At 43.4% G+C, this 21,562-nt stretch overlaps 1 protein-coding gene across 1 annotated transcript in view; it reads right to left on the minus strand.

Moving 5' to 3' along the window:
* ttn.1 (titin, tandem duplicate 1) overlaps positions 1-21,562 on the minus strand; it is a 394,831-nt gene that overhangs the window by 345,347 nt on the left and 27,922 nt on the right. Inside the window, 10 exon segments of the mRNA XM_051930464.1 lie at positions 3,498-3,670; positions 6,514-6,656; positions 6,730-6,927; positions 11,158-11,227; positions 12,731-12,989; positions 16,097-16,153; positions 16,430-16,711; positions 17,507-17,620; positions 17,723-17,980; positions 18,250-18,399. Coding sequence (XP_051786424.1) covers positions 3,498-3,670; positions 6,514-6,656; positions 6,730-6,927; positions 11,158-11,227; positions 12,731-12,989; positions 16,097-16,153; positions 16,430-16,711; positions 17,507-17,620; positions 17,723-17,980; positions 18,250-18,399 — 1,704 coding nt within the window.

Below are 21,562 nucleotides of genomic sequence, written 5' to 3' on the forward strand. Positions count from 1 at the left end.
GGCACTCTGTGACTTTGTGAACTTGAGCTTTTGAGTTTCTCCAACACTCTATGTCACTTTATCATCTTCCTTTTGTTGTTTATTCCACTGTTTAAACCAACAATTAGTACGTTTTTCCTTTGCCTCCACTTGGTATTCGCTGAAATTCTTTTATTTCCCCCGTGCTTTTGCCATTGTCTTTTCACAGAACGCTGAGCTTAAGGGTTATTTATATTGATTTGCATATTCAAAGATCCGTAATTCTGGAAGGAGTTTGGGGAATGGCGGCAGGTGCGTGCTGGCCGGGATTTATGGAGCGGAATAACGTGGAAGTTGGGAAACGCACAGATTTATGCATCTGGATTTTTTTGTGTGTATGCACATTTCCAATTTTGTGCTTACGTCATGTTATAGTGTGAATTCGCATTATGTGAGACCTGAGACGAAGACTGGACTCCTTCGGTACTGTGTTTCTCCGCAAAATCCTTGGGTACCGTTGGTTTGACTTGATGTTGCTCATGGAGTCCCAAATGAGGCACATGACCTGTATTGTGAGAGAGCGTCAGTTACGGCACTACGGCTATGTGGCGCGTTTCTCAGAGGGTGATCCACCTCGTAAGATTCTCATTGTTGGGGACCCGAGTGGCTGGACCAGGCCAAGGGTTCGCCCATGTAACACCTGGCTGCAGCAGATAGAGGGTCATTTCTGGAGGGTGGCACTGGACCGCATGTCTGCCTAGGGGGGTTGCAAACCGGGATCCTGAGTTGTTTCATCATGTAGTGGGTGCAGCAACGTGATGTACCAGTGCATGCTCCCCAACTTGACTTGACTTGATTTTAAATATTTAAGCATAATTGTTACAGGGACTCTGTTTAAATTCAATTTGGGTGATTTCACTGAAAGTATTAAACAAGCTGGCAATTGATGGTCATCCCTTCACCTCACTCTAGCATTGTGACAATGAATATTCTTCCAAAGCTCCTTTTTCGGACCATCAACCCTCTATACACATTAACATATTTTTTAAAAAGTTAGATTCAGTTGTAACTTCATTTATTTGTCTACTTTGAAGACTACTGTAAGATTACTCTACCGAGACCTAAAGAAAGGGTGACCTGGTACTACCAGGCTTTCTGGTCTATTGGTAGCTGGTAACATATTTAAGCTGAGACTTTGGAAGGAGCAGAAGTCAGTGAGCCCACATCCGATTGGCTAAGGAGCTCCAAATTCTCTTTGAGTCACTTCATCTGTCCGTGTAATAGAATTTTCCATAAACTGTACACTACACTTTTGATGTGTTTGAACAAAAGAATCAGATAAATTCAACAGATGCATGATAAATGAAGCTGGAGTGTCACTATGATAGGGACATAGTTCTTGATGTTCTTTTATTTTATAAGTTATTATTTTTTTTACAAGAAGCCTGGTAAAGAATATGAATCTAAGACTCTATGCGCCAGTGGTTCCCAAAATCATTCCTGGGGACCACCCACTGTGGCTGCAGGGTTTTTGTTCCAACCGGATGCACAATCAGTTAAAATAATTGACGGTAATTGATCTAATTTAATTAGCATGACTTCTTTTCACTTTTCTTATTCTGCATTCAGAAAAGCACAGCAGGAAGATTTTGACATCCATTAAGACTTTAGAAGAATTTCTATTTTTTGGTTAACTTTATTTTATTGTTTTCCTATTATTTTGCCCTTTTTCCATGTGCTCCCTTCATTGTACTCTAATAGTAACAATTAACAATAAGCAGACACCTGGGCATACAGCACTGAATGATGAAAGTCTGCAAGTACTTCAGTATCAGACTCATTAATTAGTAAATAATGAACTAAATAACCAGAAGAGCACAATGAAAATCAGGATGAAAATACAAGGGGTCCTCGGGTTACGATGTCTCGACATACGACATTTTGAGTTTACAGTTCTCACTACTATAAAAAACTTACAAAAATTGAGACATGAGTGTTTTGGCTTGCACCGTTAGCATCGTACTTACAGACTATGTGGGTGAACTAGTTTGGTTGCGCGCGGCTGAAGTATGCGGCGTATGAGTGAGGGAGTTGGTGGACTAGTTTGGTTGAGCACGGCAGAAGTACGCGGCGTATGAGTGATGGAGTTGGTGAACTAGTTTGGTTGCGCGCATCAGAAGTATGCGGCGTATGAGTGATGGAGTTGGTGAACTAGTTTGGTTGCGCGCATCAGAAGTATGCGGCGTATGAGTGATGGAGTTGGTGAACTAGTTTGGTTGCGCCCGGCAGAAGTATGCGGCGTATGAGTGAGGGAGTTGGTGGACTAGTTTGGTTGAGCACGGCAGAAGTACGCGGCATATGAGTGATGGAGTTGGTGAACTAGTTTGGTTGCGCGCATCAGAAGTATGCGGCGTATGAGTGATGGAGTTGGTGAACTAGTTTGGTTGCGCCCGGCAGAAGTATGCGGCGTATGAGTGAGGGAGTTGGTGGACTAGTTTGGTTGAGCACGGCAGAAGTACGCGGCGTATGAGTGATGGAGTTGGTGAACTAGTTTGGTTGCGCGCATCAGAAGTATGCGGCGTATGAGTGATGGAGTTGGTGAACTAGTTTGGTTGCGCGCATCAGAAGTATGCGGCGTATGAGTGATGGAGTTGGTGAACTAGTTTGGTTGAGCGCGTCAGAAGTATGCGGCGTATGAGTGAGGGAGTTGGTGGACTAGTTTGGTTGAGCACGGCAGAAGTACGCGGCGTATGAGTGATGGAGTTGGTGAACTAGTTTGGTTGAGCGCGTCAGAAGTATGCGGCGTATGAGTGATGGAGTTGGTGAACTAGTTTGGTTGTGTGCGGCACAAGTGTTCCGTTTGTGTTGCTTTGTTTGGTGACTTTTTGGCCCTTATCATGTCTCCTAAACAAAAGTCAGAATCTTCAGATGGTAGTGCTTCAAAGATGAGGAAAGCCATCACGATGGAAGTGGAATTAGACATTGTAAAGAGATCAGAAGGAATAAAGATAAGGAATTTTTGTTTACGCTCATTTTTTGTCATTTTTTCTATTACTACAGTGCAGTGTACAGTACAGTATATTTATGTCCTTTTCCTTTTTATGATTTTGCAAATGTGTTAGGATAGGTAAGTGATTTAGACTAGGGTGTGTTTCGACTTACACCAAATTTTGGGTTACAAAACTGTGTCGTAACCCGAGGACCCCCTGTATTGCTAAAATGTAAAAAAAAAATCATTCATATAACTGCTAAGTACATTTTAATAAACTTTTACCAAATTAGTTTTGCAATTTCCACACTGAGCCCAAAATACAGAAACTGGGAAATAACAGCTCATTTCATTAGGCTAGGAGTAATTAAATATAAACCAATTTAACCGATTAAAAGCAGAAGTTGGGTTGGAACAAAAACCTGCAGGCCCTGTGGCCTTAATTTAGGATCCACAGCTCTGTGCAGGTTAAAGAGGAACTGTCACCAATATAAAACTATTCTGAACCATATTTCAAATAGTTTAGTGCTGTCTTACACACTCCACTCACCTGTTCAAGGACAATCTGTTTTGCCATTCTCCTCTGAATCAGAATTTGTTCTTTCTCATATTCGCTCACCGAAACAACTGGGGCTACTTCTGCCACTTTTGGCTGCTGCACAAATGCTGTCACTGTAGTCTGGTAGGTCACATCATGCTGCTTCATGTAAACATCATATTGCTCTGTGATGCCAAGAAAAAATTTAAAAAGATCATCGATATCAGCAAGCTCCTGATATTGTTTACACGTCCAAGCATTTAATACATTTCTGGTACCTGCTGTATCTGTTAACATTTGTCCCATTCCAGCTCTGTAAAAACATTCCTATTTGTAGCCTTATAAAATGACACTTGGAGCTGACATTTATTGTACAGTCATAAGCATACTCTGAAATATTTAACATATCAAAAAATTATTGGAACATTTGAGGTTCCATCACAGTACTTATCAATTATTTGGTATATACAGTAAATATCAGAAGTCTCCTCTTAGATCGTTATCCATTTCTTAACAATTTAATGCATAATAATAATGGCCGTGCTCTTCATTTTAAACGCAGACACTTCCAACGAATCGCTTCGACCAGGGCTGGTTTCTAATATTCGTTGCGTCTCCCTGAAAGCCTGAATTTGATTAATGGTATTCTGAAAATCTGAAAACATGTGTCCTCTATTACTGCACACCCTCTTCTTGACTCCATGGAGTTCACAAAGTGGTCGCGTCAATCAGATGGATGGCTTACCCTTAAGTCATGCCCGCCCTTTTTAGCCAACCAATAAGAAGACAGTAATCTGCAGGCGAACGACGGTACGCACATCTAAAGTGCGGGAAGGGCGCGATTGACTTTAATGGACACCATCACACCTCACCAGCCACAAACTGCGAAGTCAGCGTAATGATACCTCAACGTCGCTCTGAAGTCCTTTAGACTATATAATATACTGTGAATACAAAATTTTCAAATCTCAAATACTCGTTGACAGACCCATTATGGCACAATACTGCATGAAGACCTTAAAGTAGAAGGGCTGTTTTTATATATGATCATTAGCTTCAGTTACAAGCTCAAGTTGGAAAAGATGTAATCATTTGGAGAGTACAGTATGTTGACTCTGTCGGATGAAGTGAACATACAGTGTATCCAGAAAGTATTCCCAGCGCTTCATCACTTTTTCCACATTTTATGTTACAGCCTTATTCCAAAATGGATTAAATTCATTTTTTTCCTCAGAATTCTACACACAACACCCCATAATGACAACGTGAAAAAAGTTTACTTGAGGGTTTTGCAAATTTATTAAAAATAAACAAACTGAGAAATCCCATGTCCATAAGTATTCACAGCCTTTGCTCAATACTTTGTCGATGCCCCTTTGGCAGCAATTCCAGCCTCAAGTCTTTTTGAATATGATGCCACAAGCTTGGCACACCTATCCTTGGCCAGTTTGGCCCATTCCTCTTTGCAGCACCTCTCAAGCTCCATCAGGTTGGATGGGAAGCGTCGGTGCACAGCCATTTTAAGATCTCTCCAGAGATGTTCAATTGGATTCAAGTCTGGGCTCTGGCTGGGCCACTCAAGGACATTCACAGAGTTGTCCTGAAGCCACTCCTTTGATATCTTGGCTGTGTGCTTAGGGTCGTTGTCCTGCTGAAAGATGAACTGTCGCCCCAGTCTGAGGTCAAGAGCGCTCTGGAGCAGGTTTTCATCCAGGATGTCTCTGTACATTGCTGCAGTCATCTTTCCCTTTATCCTGACTAGTCTCCCAGTCCCTGACCCTGAAAAACATCTCCACAGCATGATGCTGCCACCATCATGCTTCACTGTAGGGATGGTATTGGCCTGGTGATGAGCGGTGCCTGGTTTCCTCCAAACGTGATGCCTGGCATTCACACCAAAGAGTTCAATCTTTGTCTCATCAGACCAGAGAATTTTCTTTCTCATGGTCTGAGAGTCCTTCAGGTGCCTTTTGGCAAACTCCAGGCTGGCTGCCATGTGCCTTTTAGTAAGGAGTGGCTTCTGTCTGGCCACTCTACCATACAGGCCTGATTGGTGGATTGCTGCAGAGATGGTTGTCCTTCTGGAAGGTTCTCCTCTCTCCACAGAGGACTCTGGAGCTCTGACAGAGTGACCATCGAGTTCTTGGTCACCTCCCTGACTAAGGCCCTTTTCCTCCGATCGCTCAATTTAGATGGCCGGCCAGCTCTTGGAAGAGTCCTGGTGGTTTCAAACTTCTTCCACTTATGGATGATGGAGGCCACTGTGCTCATTGGGACCTTCAAAGCAGCAGAAATGTTTCTGTAACCTTCCCCAGATTTGTGCCTCAAGACAATCCTGTCTCGGAGGTCTACAGACAATTCCTTTGACTTCATGCTTGGTTTGTGCTCTGACATGAACTGTCAACTGTGGGACCTTCTATAGACAGGTGTGTGCCTTTCCAAATCATGTCCAGTCAGCTGAATTTACCACAGGTGGACTCCAATGAAGCTGCAGAAACATCTCAAGGATGATCAGGGGAAACAGGATGCACCTGAGCTCAATTTGGAGCTTCACGGCAAAGGCTATGAATACTTATGTACATGTGCTTTCTCAATTTTTTTATTTTGAATAAATTTGCAAAAATCTCAAGTCAACTTTTTTTCACGTTGTCATTATGGGGTGTTGTGTGTAGAATTCTGAGGAAAAAAATGAATTGAATCCATTTTGGAATAAGGCTGTAACATAACAAACTGTGGACAAAGTGATGATGCGCTGAGAATACTTTCTGGATGCACTGTATGTAACATCCTGCTGAATACACATCAAATTCTCGAGAAGTTGAGTTATACGCATAATAAGAAAATAACAAACCCTGCACTTTCTAAAACTTTAGCTAGGCCACAGGAAAGTGAGAAGCAGCTTGTCTTCTAGTATACGATGCAGTTCCTCCTTGGCAGGTTCTATTTAATCAACACTGTTACTGTTGCATATTTATCAGTACACTAATTAGCCATTACAGCATCCTGATGATACAGTTTATACCCTCACCTTCTTCCAAAAGGTCAGCGGAGGCAGTTGCTTCTCCATGCTGATTGCGAACGACAATGCTGTATTCCCCTGCGTCATCAGCAAACGTCATGGAAATTTCAAGCCGGCATTCTCCAGTTTCTTTGTTGTAGGCGACTCGGTACCTACAAGTTAGAAACAATTCAGTACAAATGTGCACACAGAAAGAAACAGCAGCATCTGTTAGCTTGTAGTCACCTGTATCCAGTGGTCAGAGGTACTCCAGCCTTCTTCCAGTAAATGTGAGGCTTGGGAAATCCTCCAATCTGACAGTCAAATATGACACATCCTCCCTCAACAAGTCTCTGAACAGTAGGTTTCCTGATAAAGAAAGGTGCAGCAGTCGCTCCTGTCTCCTCTGCTTGTCTGCTCACCTCTTCTCTTCCAACAGCAGCACTAGATGTTGAAAGCAAAATGCAAAGCCTTGTTATTATTTTTTATAACTTGTGACCTATTAGATAATGTGTTCGCTTTAAGCACAGCTCGTAGGTGTCTGTGCTAACACTGACTTTTCAGCCTTCCAGTAGTGCAGAGTCATCAAAATTGCCTTTTAGGACACTCCTGATGAAAGCATTTGATCTGGAAAAACCTGGAAATGTCTGTGCATGCGGCATTTGAGGAGCTTGAACAAACCAAAGTCAAAGCGAATTTTATTTGTCATCTCAACCATATACAAGTATACAGATTGACGACATTGCGAAGCTCAGGGTCCACAGTGTAACAACAAGTCAAGTCAAGTTGGGTAGCCTGCACTGGTACAGAGCGTTGCCGTACCCACTACACGACGAAACAACTCGGGATCCTGGTTTACAAACCCCCAGGCAGACACACGGTCCAGTCCCACCCCATCCGGAAATGACCCTCTATCTGCCGCAGCCAGGTGTTACGTGGGCGACCCCTTGGCCTGGTCCAGCCACTCAGGTCCCCAAAAATGAGGGGATCACTCTCGGGGAAATGCGCCACATGGCTGTAGTGACGTAACTGACACTCCCTCACAGTGCAGGTCATGTGCCTCATTTGGGACTCCATGAGCAACACAAAGTCAAACCAATGGTACCCAAGGATTTTCTGGAGAGACACACATGAAGGAGTCCAGTCTTCATCTCAGGTCACTGGATAGCATCCATATCTCGCAACCATATAGCAAGACAGGAAGCACCAGGACTCTAAAGACTTGGACCTTCGTCCTTTTGCATAGATATCGGGAACGCCACACAATGCTTTCCAGTGACTTCATGACCCCCCATGCTCTCCCAATGGCAGATGGAGGGTCATTTCCGGAGGGTGGGACTGGACCATGTGTATGCCTGAATACCATGATGACTGATTGATGTCATTTATGTTAGGTAGAATGCCTACAGGGGGCTGGGTGGTCTCATGGCCTGGACCCCCTGCAGATTTTATTTTTTCTCCAGCCGTCTAGAGTTTTTTTTTCTGTCCTCCTTGGCCATCGGACTTTACTCTTATTCTATGTTAATTAGTGTTCTCTTATTCACTTTGAGCTACATTATTTGTATGAAAATGTGCTATATAAATAAATGTTGTTGTTGTTGCCTGAGGGGTTGCCAACCGGTATCCCGAGTTGTTTCATTGTGTGGTGGGTGCAGCAACGCGCTGTACCAGTGCATGCTCCCCAATTTGACTTGACTTGACTTATATGCTTCATATCATGTGTATCTCCCTATCCCAGTTTAATTAAAGTGTCCCAGTTGCTTGCTTATACCATAATAATGAAAAGTATATTTTTGTTTTATGTGCCTGGTGAATGTAAAGATATATGCTGCCTTTCAATAAAGATAATCTTATGGCATCTCCACCTTCCTCTAGGACAGGGCTGTCAAACTCCGGGCCTGGAGGGCCTCAATGGCTTCAGGTTTTCATTCTTACCCTGTTCCTAATCAGTTTCCACTGCTAATTAACTTCTTATCCCTTCATTTTAATAGCCCTATTTTTAAGGATTCCGTCCCCAGAATTGATTCCTTTCTTCATTAAATAACAGAAATGAGACGTGAAATGAGCCAACAGATGACCAGCTAAACTGGGATTTCAAACTCTAACCTATTTCACTGCAACCAGTTTCTTAATGAGAAGCCGGTTATTCTTGATGTTAATTAAATTCATTTAATTCCCTGGTTTGTTGCTGCTCCCATTCTGCCGCAGCAGACATTTCCAAAACTGTTGATTTTCTGTTTTTTCTAAGAACACAGACAAAATGTTTGGTGACCTGAGAGATCAGCCTTACTAAGAGCTTCACCTTTCTTTATTTACAGACTAGACAAAGAGCCTGTTTCGACAACGTAAGATGAACCGGGCACGAGTGGAATAGTGTAATATATAATAAGTATAAGCACCACAAACCTGATATAGGTGTATTGAATGAATGCGTAATTAGGCCTTAAGCAGTAGTCGAAATCGCCTTTCAGGCCTCTAGAGCTTTAATCGAAGTCGCCTTTCTCTTTGAATTTTTGCGGCCGTAAATCCGCCGCCTCCCACGATGTTGGGGTTGGATGTAGGTCGAAGTCGCCTTTCTCTTTGAATTTTCGCGGCCGTAGTCGCCTTTCTCTTTGAATTTTTGCGACCGTAAATCCGCTACGTCCAGCGATGTTGGAGTTGGATGTTGGTCGAAGTCGCCTTTCTCTTTGAATTTTCGCGGCCGCAGTCGCCTTTCTCTTTGAATTTTTGCGGCTGTAAATCCACCGCCTCCCGCGATGTTGGGGTTGGATGTCCGTCGAAGTCGCCTTTCTCTTTGAATTTTTGCGGCCGTAAATCCACCGCCTCCCGCGATGTTGAGGTTGGATGTCGGTCGAAGTCGGCTTTCTCTTTGAATTTTTGTGGCCGTAAATCCGCCACCTCCCGCAATGTTGGGGTTGGATGTCGGTCGAAGTCGCCTTACTCTTTGAATTTTCGTGGCCGTAGTCGCCTTTCTCTTTGAATTTTTGCGGCCGTAAATCCGACGCCTCCCGCGATGTTGGGGTTGGATGTCGGTCGAAGTCGCCTTTCTCTTTGCATTTTCGCGGCCGTAAATGCGCCGCCTCCCACGATGTTGGGGTTGGATGTCGGTCGAAGTCGCCTTTCTCTTTGAATTTTCGCGGCCGTAAATCCGCCGCCTGCCGCAATGTCGGTCTCGTAAGGTTTTTTGGGTAGCTGCGCAGAAGGCGACCGCGCATTCGGCTTTGGACACGTGTAGAAGGCGACTTGCGCAGAAGGCAACTGCGCATTCGGCTTCGGACGGACGTGAGTGAGTGAGTGAGGAGACTGGCGAATTATGTATTAAGATATTGTGTGACGGGCACAGGTGAGCTGGTCACGTGGCGGCTCTTTTTGTGTCTCCTTATTGTTTGGTTGCTTATTAAGGAAAAAGAAATAACTAAGGGGCCTGAGTCAAGTTAATTAAAATTAAGGCAAAAGAAGTTAATTAGCAGCAAAAACTGGTCACTAATGAAGAAGATGGTTAGAATGAAAACCTGCAGTAGCCACTGCGGCACTCGAGGACCGGAGTTCGACACCTGTGCTCTAGGTCTTACAGGGGTGGTGAACTCCAGGCCTCGAGTGCCGCAGAGGCTGCAGGTTTTCATTCTGACCATCTTCTTCATTAGTGACCAGTTTTTGCTGCTGATTACTTCTTTTAATTGACTCAGGCCCCATAGTTGTTTCTTTTTCCTTAATTAGCAGCCAAACAATAATGAGACAGAAAACAAGCCACCACATGACCAGCTCCCCTGTGCCCATTACACAATATCTGAAATTAAAGAGAGGTGATGGTCTTGGTGGGCGGCAGTTGGGAGATCTGGGGACCTGGGTTCGCTTCCCAGGTCCTCCCTGCGTGGAGTTTGCATGTTCTCCCCGTGTCTGCGTGGGTTTCCTCCGGGCGCTCCGGTTTCCTCCCACAGTCCAAAGACATGCAGGTTAGGTGGATTGGCGATTCTAAATTGGCCTTGGTGTGTGGGTGTGTTTGTGTGTGTGTCCTGCGGTGGGTTGGCACCCTGCCTGGGATTGGTTCCTGCCTTGGCTGGGATTGGCTCCAGCAGACCCCTGTGTTCGGATTCAGCGGGTTGGAAAATGGATGGATGGTCTTGGTAAGGTTGATCTCTCAGGTCACCAAAACATTTTGACGGTTCTCTTAGAAAGAACAGAAGAACAACAGTTTTCGAAATGTGTGCTGTGGCAGAATGAGAGCAGCAACAAGCCATGGAATTAAATAACGTGTTTTAATTAACAGCAAGAATTGGCTTCTCATTAAGAAAGTGTTTGGAGTGAAATTGGTTGGAGTTTGAAATCCCAGTTTAGCTGGTCATCTGTTGACTCGTTTCACATCTCATTTCTGTTATTGAATGAAGAAAGGAATCAATTCAGAGGGCTGAACTCTTCTAACAGGGCTGTTAAAGTGATGGGGAAAAAGTTAATTAGTAGTGAAAACTGATCACTGATTAGGAAAAGGGTGAGAATGAAAACCTGCAGCCACTGCGGCCCTCCAGGACCGGAGTTCCACTCTCTTCACAGAGCATAGATAACAAATTGGAATAAAACCCATCAGACCCCAGGACAGTGTCGAGTAATATTGTTATCCTCGGTGTCCACTCTCCACCTCCTCAAATGACAGAACATTCATGCAAACAGAGCACTCACCCTGGTTGTTCACTAATGACAGGCTGTGGAACAGTAGGGACCTCTTCTCTGCTTTCAATCTCTTCGGAAACTGAAAAGAAATGAAGGATCTCTTTAAAGACTTGTGATGACTCTGCTGATTACTTTGCCTCTTTTATTTTTTTTTTGGAACACGACCTCTTTTTAAAAAAATAATAGTCTACATACGGTAACTTAAACGTCACACCTGAGGTTAAAAGTCACTAAAGCTGACCTGCAGAGGTACACTTCATCTTTTAAACTTTAGTACCTCCATGACTTCCGGGGTTGTACTTTCAGTTGCCTCAATATTACTACAATATTTTCACATCCATCCATTTACAAGACCCATTTTTCCATTATAAGGTTGTGAGAAACTTTGTGCATTGTGATAAGCTGCCCGGACACAGACTGATGGACACCATGTTTAAGTCCACCACACGTTTATTAAACATAATAATTAGTCCAATATGTGCACAAACCCAGTGCCTCCAGCACCAATCTCCCCCAAAGTCCAGGCTCTCACTCAGTCTCTGCCTCCAAAACCTTGTCCACTCCTCACCCGACTCCAGTCCTTCTCTGCAGGGAGGCGGCCCCTTTTATAATTACCCGGAAGGGCTCCAGGTGATTCCCGACACTCCTAAGACACTCCCCTGTGTGGCGGAAGTGCCGGCTATACTCCCGGAAGCCCTCCAGGTGTTCCCAATCTTCTTCCCCCCCAGCACTTCCTGGTGTGGCGGAAGTGTTGGGGTTCCGGGTCCATCATGCATAGGGGCGACCCCTGGCGGAGACCACGGGCCCCTACAGGGTTGGGCTTCCAAGCCCTGCACCCGTGGTCCCTAAAGGAACCAGGGCGGTCGCCCTCTCGTGGTCTGGAGGAGGCATGAGCCCTCCTCCTGTCCTCCTGGGCATCCCGGCTGGGCACCACCCCCAGCCGCGTGCCACAGCATTATATGTGAGAAAGAATATTTAGAATTAAGGTTGTGCATTAACTCTTTGAGGGATGAATATTTTTTCCAAAAAACTCAACACAATGCACTGGTTTCACACAGAAATCAACATAAAACATCTGTTGCTTCGTGCTGTGGTTGCTGTTGGCATCTGTTTGGCATCTCTGGCAGCAGTGGCACCTCAATGGCCAGCGTGAATGCACTTCAGGCCAGCTACCAATCTGTCTTAGCAAAGCAGGTGGGCGGTGGTGGCAGCAGCAGTGTGACTCAATATGTGTTTGTCATCATAAGTGGTGGTACTCCTAGGCAAACGCTGAATGAATTAGAATAAAAGAAATTGCTTTTTACTATTAATTGGTGTCCGCCTTCTGTTGTTCTCGACTTCAGCGTCCACATATGCAAGACACATATAAAACCTGCTTAGAATGGCCCTCTATCACAGGGCACACTCATACCCTTTTGCTCACACTGCAACATGGTGCTACCTCTGTTTTTGGCTCCTCGATGACCTTTCTAATGCTTTGTTACTTTTTATTACTGGGAAAATGATGTACCCTTCCAGTCATAAAATAGCTGTAGTTCTGCTTTTACTCAATAGTTTGTTTTCTTTCTTATTACATACGTACCTTGGACAAGCAAGTAGCAAGACGTGCTAACTGTCCCAGCTTCATTTGTGGCAGTGCAAGTAAAGCGTCCGCTATCCTCTGCAAAGGCTTCACGAATGGTCAGCCGGACGATTCCATCTTCGTAAGTAATCTGGAAGTCGATTGAGCTTTCGATTCGGTAATCCTCTCTGAACCACATGACAGCTGGAGCTGGATGACCGGAGATCTGGCATACCAGAGTTACAGATTCTCCCTCAATGACTGTCACATCTTTCAAGGCCTTAAAAAGATAAGGATGTTCACATTTTAGATTCAGATGCAAGCTGGATAACCTAGCTGAATCTCATACCTACACTCCTCTGTCAGTTACGTTTCTTTTCTACACTTTACACACATTCCTGGACCAGGTCATAATTTATATTGAAGTATTGATTCTAAGTGTATTTAGTTGAATTGTACTTCCCTTAAAGACAAGACGCTAACTTAATAATGTCTCCATTTAAAAAAAAACTTCTTAGTATATTAAAACTAAAAACATTCACATTATTTGAATTTTTACACAGCCCTTTTAGTAAATATGTTAGAAATTCTAGCTGTGAAATGTTAAGAATAATCTTTGGACCTCTCACAATCAGGGCTGTGGAGTCGGTAGATAAATCCTTCGACTCCGACTCTTTAGTTTCCGATATTTCCGACTCCTCTGTATTTAATATCCTAACGTATTTTCCATGCTGATTGAAGGAAGGCAACATACACGTCGTCATTTAACCACAGAACTACTGGCTAGGAAGCTGACTCTCTACCGTATTGGGCAGTTTAAACGAAAGACAAGAACCCCTGAACACACATCAGGCCGCAGCACACACCTCCACCTCCACCATTACACTTGTCTACACTCAAATGAACTTATTAAGCACATCATATCTGAAATCAAATGAAAACACTTTATGTAATGTACCATAATGTTCATGTTTTCCTGTGTAAACATGACTAAATAAAGAAACCTAACCTAACCTAACCTATAATCCAGATTACAATATGTGAGTGTCAGGTTGTATAATAGCTCAGCTGAACTTCACACTAGTAGTAACACAACTATGCCCTGGGCTTTATTCTTACATCAGAGGAGTATTAAATTAGGACGATTGTTTGTGACACGGGACATTGGAACTCGCTGTATTTTTTTTCATTACAATTTAAATTTTATAGGAGTTGGAGTCGGTAATTTTTTTTATGACTTTACTGCATTGCTCTGCCCCCTGCTTGTTTCGCTTGCCAACCCCCGTGCAGGCCCTACACGCTCGTCATTTCTCGGATCTGCTGCTTGTGACAATTCGTGCTGTGCTTTTGATTAAACACGAATATCAACTCTGTCTTTGATATCTCCGTCTTTCGAAACTATTATTGCTGACAATTCGTCACATGTTAGTTTATTATATATGCGAGCGTGATCTTTCAGATTCATATAGAAATCCAAGAAAACTTCTTTGTCCGTGTTTTTCAGATAAATTTCGTGTAAAGTGAGATATTTTTTAACGTATGGATTTGTATCCATTATTGGCTGTAGAATTTCTAATACATCTGATCGTTTAACTCTTTCGATTCTATGCTACAACGCTTCTCCGTGATCATAAATATAAACCTGAATGAATTGTGGTTTCTTTGAAATTAAACTTGTAGCAGCTTGTAGACCGTATGGTTCTGAATCGTGTAAATCTACGTTTTGAGCATTGAATGATGCGAACACGAACGGATTATTGTAGAGTCGGATATTTTGCCTGTAGTGTTTGTGGATTTCACTTTCACCAAATAACAAATCTTTTAATTCTCATGGATACGCCTCTTCATTGGGAAGAAACACTGCCTTTCCCAGATGGCAACACGAATTTGATGATCTATAAGTCTCCGACTTAAAGTTTAAATCCGAACAATATCTTCATACTTCTGTCATATCACCTACGTTTATATATTCAATCTCTTTTCGCGGTTCCGTTATTTCACCGAGTAATAATTTCCGTTTGTTTGTGCTAACGTGATCTTTACTATCAGATTTTTGAGACTTTCGAATTGTAGTACTTCCATTATCTCTAACCTGCTCTGCATGTGTATCACGCCAACGTTTTTGAACCTCTTTATGATGTTCTTCTTCATCATACTACTCTTTGTCTTTTATTTCTGCCCCCGCTTGGACCTGTTAGGTTTTTAGGGTATCCATCAATAAGGGCGCGCACAAAAAGGCGACCTTCAAAAGGGCGACCTCAATTGAGTGCTGTGAATAAAAGCGCACATAAATAAAAGCGACCTTCATAAGGGCGACCTCAATTGAGCGCCGAATAACTGCACGCGTAAATAAAGTCGAGCTTCAAAAGGGCGACGTCAATTGGGCGCAGCGAATAAAGGCAAACGCAACAAAATTATTACAGAAAATTTATTAGATAAAGGCAATGATTGAACGTATAAAAAGGCGAAAGCAAGAATATTATAACATCCAATTAATTAATGCATGAACTTCTAACGAACTACTTCTAACGAACTATTTCTAATGCTCTCTATATTTTGTTGTTTTCAAAATTACAGAAAATTAGATTAAGGCAATGACTGAACGTATAAAAAGGCGAAAGCAAGTTACACTTGAAGCTGTAGATTATGTGCAATGTCACGTAGATATTCGAGATGCGGTCTATTAGCATAATCAAGGACAATTGATTTAATTCGCTCCGAAGTGTCTCTGTAGGTCTTCCTTGGCTTTGGAATAGGCTGACCTGCATCGAGCTGTTCAAGACGCAGCTCAGTAAGGCTCTGCTCTTTCTTAAGGCCTTCAATCAATCTCCAGATACTTGGATGACACGCTCCCAGCAAGGATGAAAACGCCCGGTGCCATCCTTCAACGGAATTGTTGAATTTATTCGGCGCTCAATTGAGGTCGTCCTTTTGAAGGTCGCCTTTATTTACGTGCGCCTTTATTCGCCGCGCCCAATTGAGGTCGCCCTTTTGAAGGTCGCCTTTTTGTGCGCGCCCTTATTGAATAGAACCAGTTTTTAGCTCTTCTCTTGGCACAAAGTCTCGTCTTGTGGGATTTAAAATTATCTCTCTGAAAAAGTCTCGTCTATTCTCTCTGAAAAAGTCTCGTCTCGTCCCAAGATTTTTTTATTATAATAGAGAGATATTTGTTGTTTGGACTGAATGCTGATGGGCCTCATTCCACAAATGAACACTACTGTAGAATCGGTTACTGTTCATTTAAACTTCAGTATCACAGACATTCAGAGAGCTCATAAAGGATGCTGCAAAAATTTGACAAGTGGTGTGAGTCTCGATGATTGGCTTCTTGCGTTCAAAAAAAAAAATGACATTGGACCAAATCATTCATACGAAGGAATCACTTACAGTAATAACAGTTGGGGGAGCAGCCGGCACATCAGCCACACCTGGAACTTTTGCCGCCTCTGGAATCTAAAAATTTGCAAAGAAGAAGAACACACAATTCAGTAAAGAAAAGAAAGAAAGAGAAGCAGATTGAAATTTCAGGATGTGCGGTGGAAACCCGTGAAGCCAGGCAGAAAGCGTGAACTTCCAGCAGAGAACATTTTTGCTTTGAAGACATTACGTAACAATAGCATTTGGTGAGAGGCAGCAGAGCAGAAGTGTTGGTACAAAGGATTAGCGAAAGATTTGGCATGTGGCATTAGCAAATTTGGTGGCACACGGTAGTATACAAACCTGCTTGTCCCACTCTTCCTTTGCTTGGTACTTGATACCTCCTTCCACCACACCTAAAACGGATGTGCCTATCTCTCTGCGCACATGCGTATCATAGCGGGTAACCATTTTTTCAGAGGTCTCTTTAAAAGGAGGCTGAGGTGAGATCACCTGTCCAGACATCACATGGGTCTCGGAGATCCTGTGAGAAGGTGGCTTCACTGTCTTGGTTATCTTTTGTGGCACAGTCCCTGCAGATAACTCTTTCTGCAGTGTAGCAATAGCAGAGCCTGCTATTGAAACCTAACCAACCCAAGAATAACAGAGTCAAGAGTTCTGCTGAAGTAAGAAGAAGAAGAAGAGGAGGAAGAAGAGGCAAAAGGTCATCTTCTAGACGGTGTTAGTGAACCGGGTTAGAGGTGCGCAAGAAGAATAGTGAGGCGAGCCGAAGCGAGGTGATGAGGAGCTGGGATGATTCATTAGTAGGTCAGACAACACCTTTTTGGATGTATGGTTGGCAGGAGGCGCGCTGTTACAGCATTGGTCAGCTTTCCCAGCAGATGACGGCAGCACGTACGGTAAGCAACCTATTAAACTTCTTAGTAGAAGTGAAGCGTGTGGGGGGGGGGGTTATCTATCAAGACAGGTTTCACTTCAGGCAAGCAGCAGAATAATCATTGTGGAAACTCTTACATCGGTTGTCTGAAATGGCCTTGCGTTCTAACATCTACCCCATGGTTGTGAATGAGCTGTAGCACAAATACTTTTGGAAAGCCACAAACTCTCCAGAAAAATCAAATTTGTGTTTCGGTTTCTGGAGTTTGTTCCACTCATAGTAAGGAATCTATTTAATTCCAGCCTTTAATGGGGCACAAGTGAGTTGCAGGGTACACACACTTGCCATTTTGGTGTCATCAATCATCCTGACAGGACAACTTTCAACTATTTAAGGAAACTCGTGTGAACATAAGGAGAACAGGCCAGGCCAGGCGTCAATGCTACCCTTTCTGGCACGTAGATATTAATATTCGAGGTATGTTGTAAGGTTTAAAGGCTTCCTCTACACCATGCTGCTTGCCTGAGATGACCCGTTCTTACCTCATAAGAATGATCTGCTTTAGGGACAGTAACTTTTGCTACTGTGAAGTGAGGGACTGGTGATGGCACACCAGACACATCCACATGGGAGACACTCTCTTTACTCCTTTCCATCTACAGCAACCAACAAAATAATGGATAAGCAGGTTGACATACACAGGGAGAAGAAGTGAAACACACACACACACACACTGCCAAATTAGGCTGCTTTCGAACCTGGGAAGTGCTAACACCGGCCTGCTGGGCGGCTTTAATGTAAATGTCCGCAGATGCTTTTGCCGCTTCGGCTTTGATGCCTGTAGTTGTAATGTATTGCTCTGTTGTTTGTTTTGAGAGTGCCTGGTGTTTGTATGCATAGTCGAGACTCGTTTCTTCAGCATGCAATCCATCAACTTGCTGCGGCTCTCTTGTGCGTGCCTGGTCCACGGCCGCAAGGACTTTGGCTACGGCTCCCACTCTTTTGCCAGTTTCAGCCTAAAGATACACAAAAGTACATTCATTCATTTATTGGTATCCCAAGAACTTCCTAGAAAATGAGGAGGAGGCTGCATACTCGAGAGGGAAAACCTTTTTTCAACTAGTTAAGGGGACGACTACGTTAATCTGTACCACAATAACTGTAGTGCTCACTAGGGGTTGACGGTGGTGAAAAGGAACACTTGTTAGCCAGTTCTGGAAAGGGAAAAGAGGCTTCACATGCAAGTGAGGATAGGACAGGATTTTAAAGTGAGCCTTCTTTCTACCTGATCCCAAACCAACTGATCGCATGTGGTGACCAAAGTTTCCTTTGCGATCCTTTCCGCAGATTCAGCACGAGGCTGCCGGTCTCTAGCCATGTCAACAGCTGCTATTACAGTAGCCACTGCTGTTGTTTTGTCAATGTCCACTTTTTGCTATGAGTTACCACATCAAAAATAAAAAAAAAACAAAAAAACACAAAAGAACATTTTATTAGACTGACCACAAAAACATATTCAGGAGTTTAGTGAAAAAAGAGCAAAAAATAAATGGCAATGGAATTCCAAAAAGGAGTCCTCGTCACATTACTTAAGCAATGACATTTCATAAATTACACGACCTAGGAAGTTGTAGAGAACTTTTTGTGTCACGAAATGACTAGCATAGGAGGTGGGATGCAAATGGTCGCCATGCCAGGTGTTGCATTTGCATGACACCCGATTTTTATTTCATTGTTTTCGACTGCCAGAAGTAGGCCCCGGTGACGGCCGCTAGTGCATTCTGAGGCGGGTCATGTCATGGCGACAAATGTGTACGACCAAGTAGTCTGGTGGGACTGGGCTTGATTTACGAACGAGATCAATGCACTACAACAGGCGTGTCCAACTCCGGGCCTGGAGGGCCACAGTGGCTAAAGGTTTTCTTTCTAACCCTTTTCCTAATCAGTGATCAGTGCTAATGAACTCCTTTTCCCTTCATTTTAATAGTCTTGTTTTTAAGGATTCAGACCTCTGAATTGATTCCTTTCTTCATTAATGACAGCCAGACAGAAATGAGATGTGAAACAAGCCAACAGATGACCAGCTAAACTGGGATTTCAAATTCCAACCAATTTCACTCCAACAAGTCCCTTAATGTGAAGCCGATTCTTGCTGTTAATTAAACTCGTTATTTAATTCTATGGCTTGTTGCTGCTCTCGTTGTGCAATAGCAGACATTTCCAAAACTGTTGATTTTTCTGTTTTTTCTAAGAACACCGTCAAAATGTTTTGGTGACCTGAGAGATCAGCCTTAATGAGACCTTTCTTCATTTTCAGATATTGTGAGCTGGTCGTGTGGCGGCTTGTTTTGTGTCTCACTATTATTTGGCTGCTAATTAAGGAAAAAGAAACAACAAAGTGGCCTGAGTCAAGTTAATTAAAATGAAGGCAAAAGAAGTTAATTAGCAGCAAAAACTGGTCATTAATGAAGAAGATAGTTAGAATGAAACCTGCAGCCACTGCGGCCAACCAGGACTGGAGTTCGACACCCGTGCGCTAAAATGTTTGTGGAGAACAGCAGCAATTGTGAAGGGAAAAGGCGCTATATAATTAAAATGTATGTGAAAAGGCGCCAACCACAGGGTTTTTTTTTCCTGCAAATCTTCCTCCAAATTGCTCCAGTCCGTACACTTTAAAAATTCTGCGTGGCAATGTCCCTTTTCTACTTATGTATTAGAAAAATAAGTAAAGTAACAAGGGAAAGGCAGGGAGTTGGGGGGCTGACGCTTCATGATTAATTTGTACATTGTAATGAGTTTGGTGATAGAAGAGACAGACGCACACAAAGTCCACCGCAGGTACTTAGCCCCACGTGTTTGAGAAGTGCTTCTGTGTGCTACGATATTCTTGAGTCATTTTGACTATCGTATCACTATATGGCATAATGGCAGCAAACAGTTTAGATAAGCGTAGTGGTCTATGGATATACGATGCATTGAAATGCTGTGCGTAAATATAGAAAATATATAGAATTAATTTTCTTTACAAAGGCAAGTAAGAATTTCACTGGACTTTGAACATGTGACAGTAAGGACCTTAGAAATGTATTTTGAAAGAGCCAATGCAAAAGAAATCAACACTCAGCCTTACACTTTTTTATCTTTTATCTGCTTCATTGATAAGGACATAACGACTAACTTGACCACACCTGCACATGAAATAGCCTTTCAGTCAATTGTCCAATTACTTTTGAGCCCCTGAAATGAAGGGATTGTGTTCAAAAAAATGCTTTAGTTGCCTTTTTATGCAATCGTTTTGTTCACCCGACTGAATTAAAGCTGAAAATCTGCACTTCAACTGCATCGGAGTTGTTTCATTTAAAATTCATTGTGGTAATGTATAGAACCAAAATGAGAAAAAAGTGGTCTCTGTCCAAATATTTATGGACCGAACTGTATTTGTTCCTTAACTGGATGAGTCTTCTGTCAGTACGGTGAACGGCGCTTATGTATCAGTTAATAACAATCAAAACTGTCTGTCTGTTCTGTCATTTTTTTGTATGCTACCTCCTTCTTCCCATTTCTTGAAGTTTTAACTCTTTGAGGGCTGAATATTTTTTCCAAAAAAACAATGGTTTCACTCAGAAATCAACATAAAACGTCTGTTGCTGCATGCTGTGGTTGCCAGTTTGCCAAGAATGTGCAGCGGGTTTACTGCCAGGCTGTCTTCGCATGGCTGGGACAGCAGCAGCGGTCACGGTCACAGTGCATTACAATCTGGTTTGTACCTCTTATCATTGTTAAGTGGCAGTCCTCCCTGGTGTACATTATCAGTACCACGACTAGCTGGGGTCCGATCAGCTGAAGCTGGAACCTCACATTCGTTTTCGATCACTTGTATCAAAAACTGAGTCTGACAGTCCAGTTCAGAAATAATAGGCAAAAGTCGTCCACGGAGTATTTTGCTTTATGCATTCGCTTTGATCTCTTACCAGATGTCAGCGCCATTTTTGCCGTTGTGTGCGCCTTGCTACTCACGAGAGCGCAGGGAATCTTTGTGAAACCAATGAATCTAACTGGGCGGCACGGTGGCGCAGTGGGTAGCACTGCTGCCTCGCAGTTGGGAGACCTGGGGACCTGGGTTCGCTTCCCGGGTCCTCCCTGCGTGGAGTTTGCATGTTCTCCCCCCCGTGTCTGCGTGGGTTTCCTCCGGGCGCTCCGGTTTCCTCCCACAGTCCAAAGACATGCAGGTTAGGTGGATTGGCGACTCTAAATTGGCCCTAGTGTGTGCTTGGTGTGTGGGTGTGTTTGTGTGTGTCCTGCGGTGGGTTGGCACCCTGCCCGGGATTGGTTCCCTGCCTTGTGCCCTGTGTTGGCTGGGATTGGCTCCAGCAGACCCCCGTGACCCTGTGTTCGGATTCAGCGGGTTGGAAAATGGATGGATGGATGGATGAATCTAACTTTCCTTCTAGCAACGAGAGTCCAACTAAAATGTAACGGTTGGTTTTGTCCCAGTTTACAGTTGATTACCATCATCAACTCCTCCTTTTGACACAGGTGGACATCAGTCCTGAAAGAGTTAAATGTCAAGAGTACAGTTCCATAATGTATTTGTACTT

Source organism: Erpetoichthys calabaricus, chromosome 8, assembly GCF_900747795.2.
Source record: "Erpetoichthys calabaricus chromosome 8, fErpCal1.3, whole genome shotgun sequence".
Classification (NCBI taxonomy): Eukaryota; Metazoa; Chordata; class Cladistia; order Polypteriformes; family Polypteridae; genus Erpetoichthys; species Erpetoichthys calabaricus.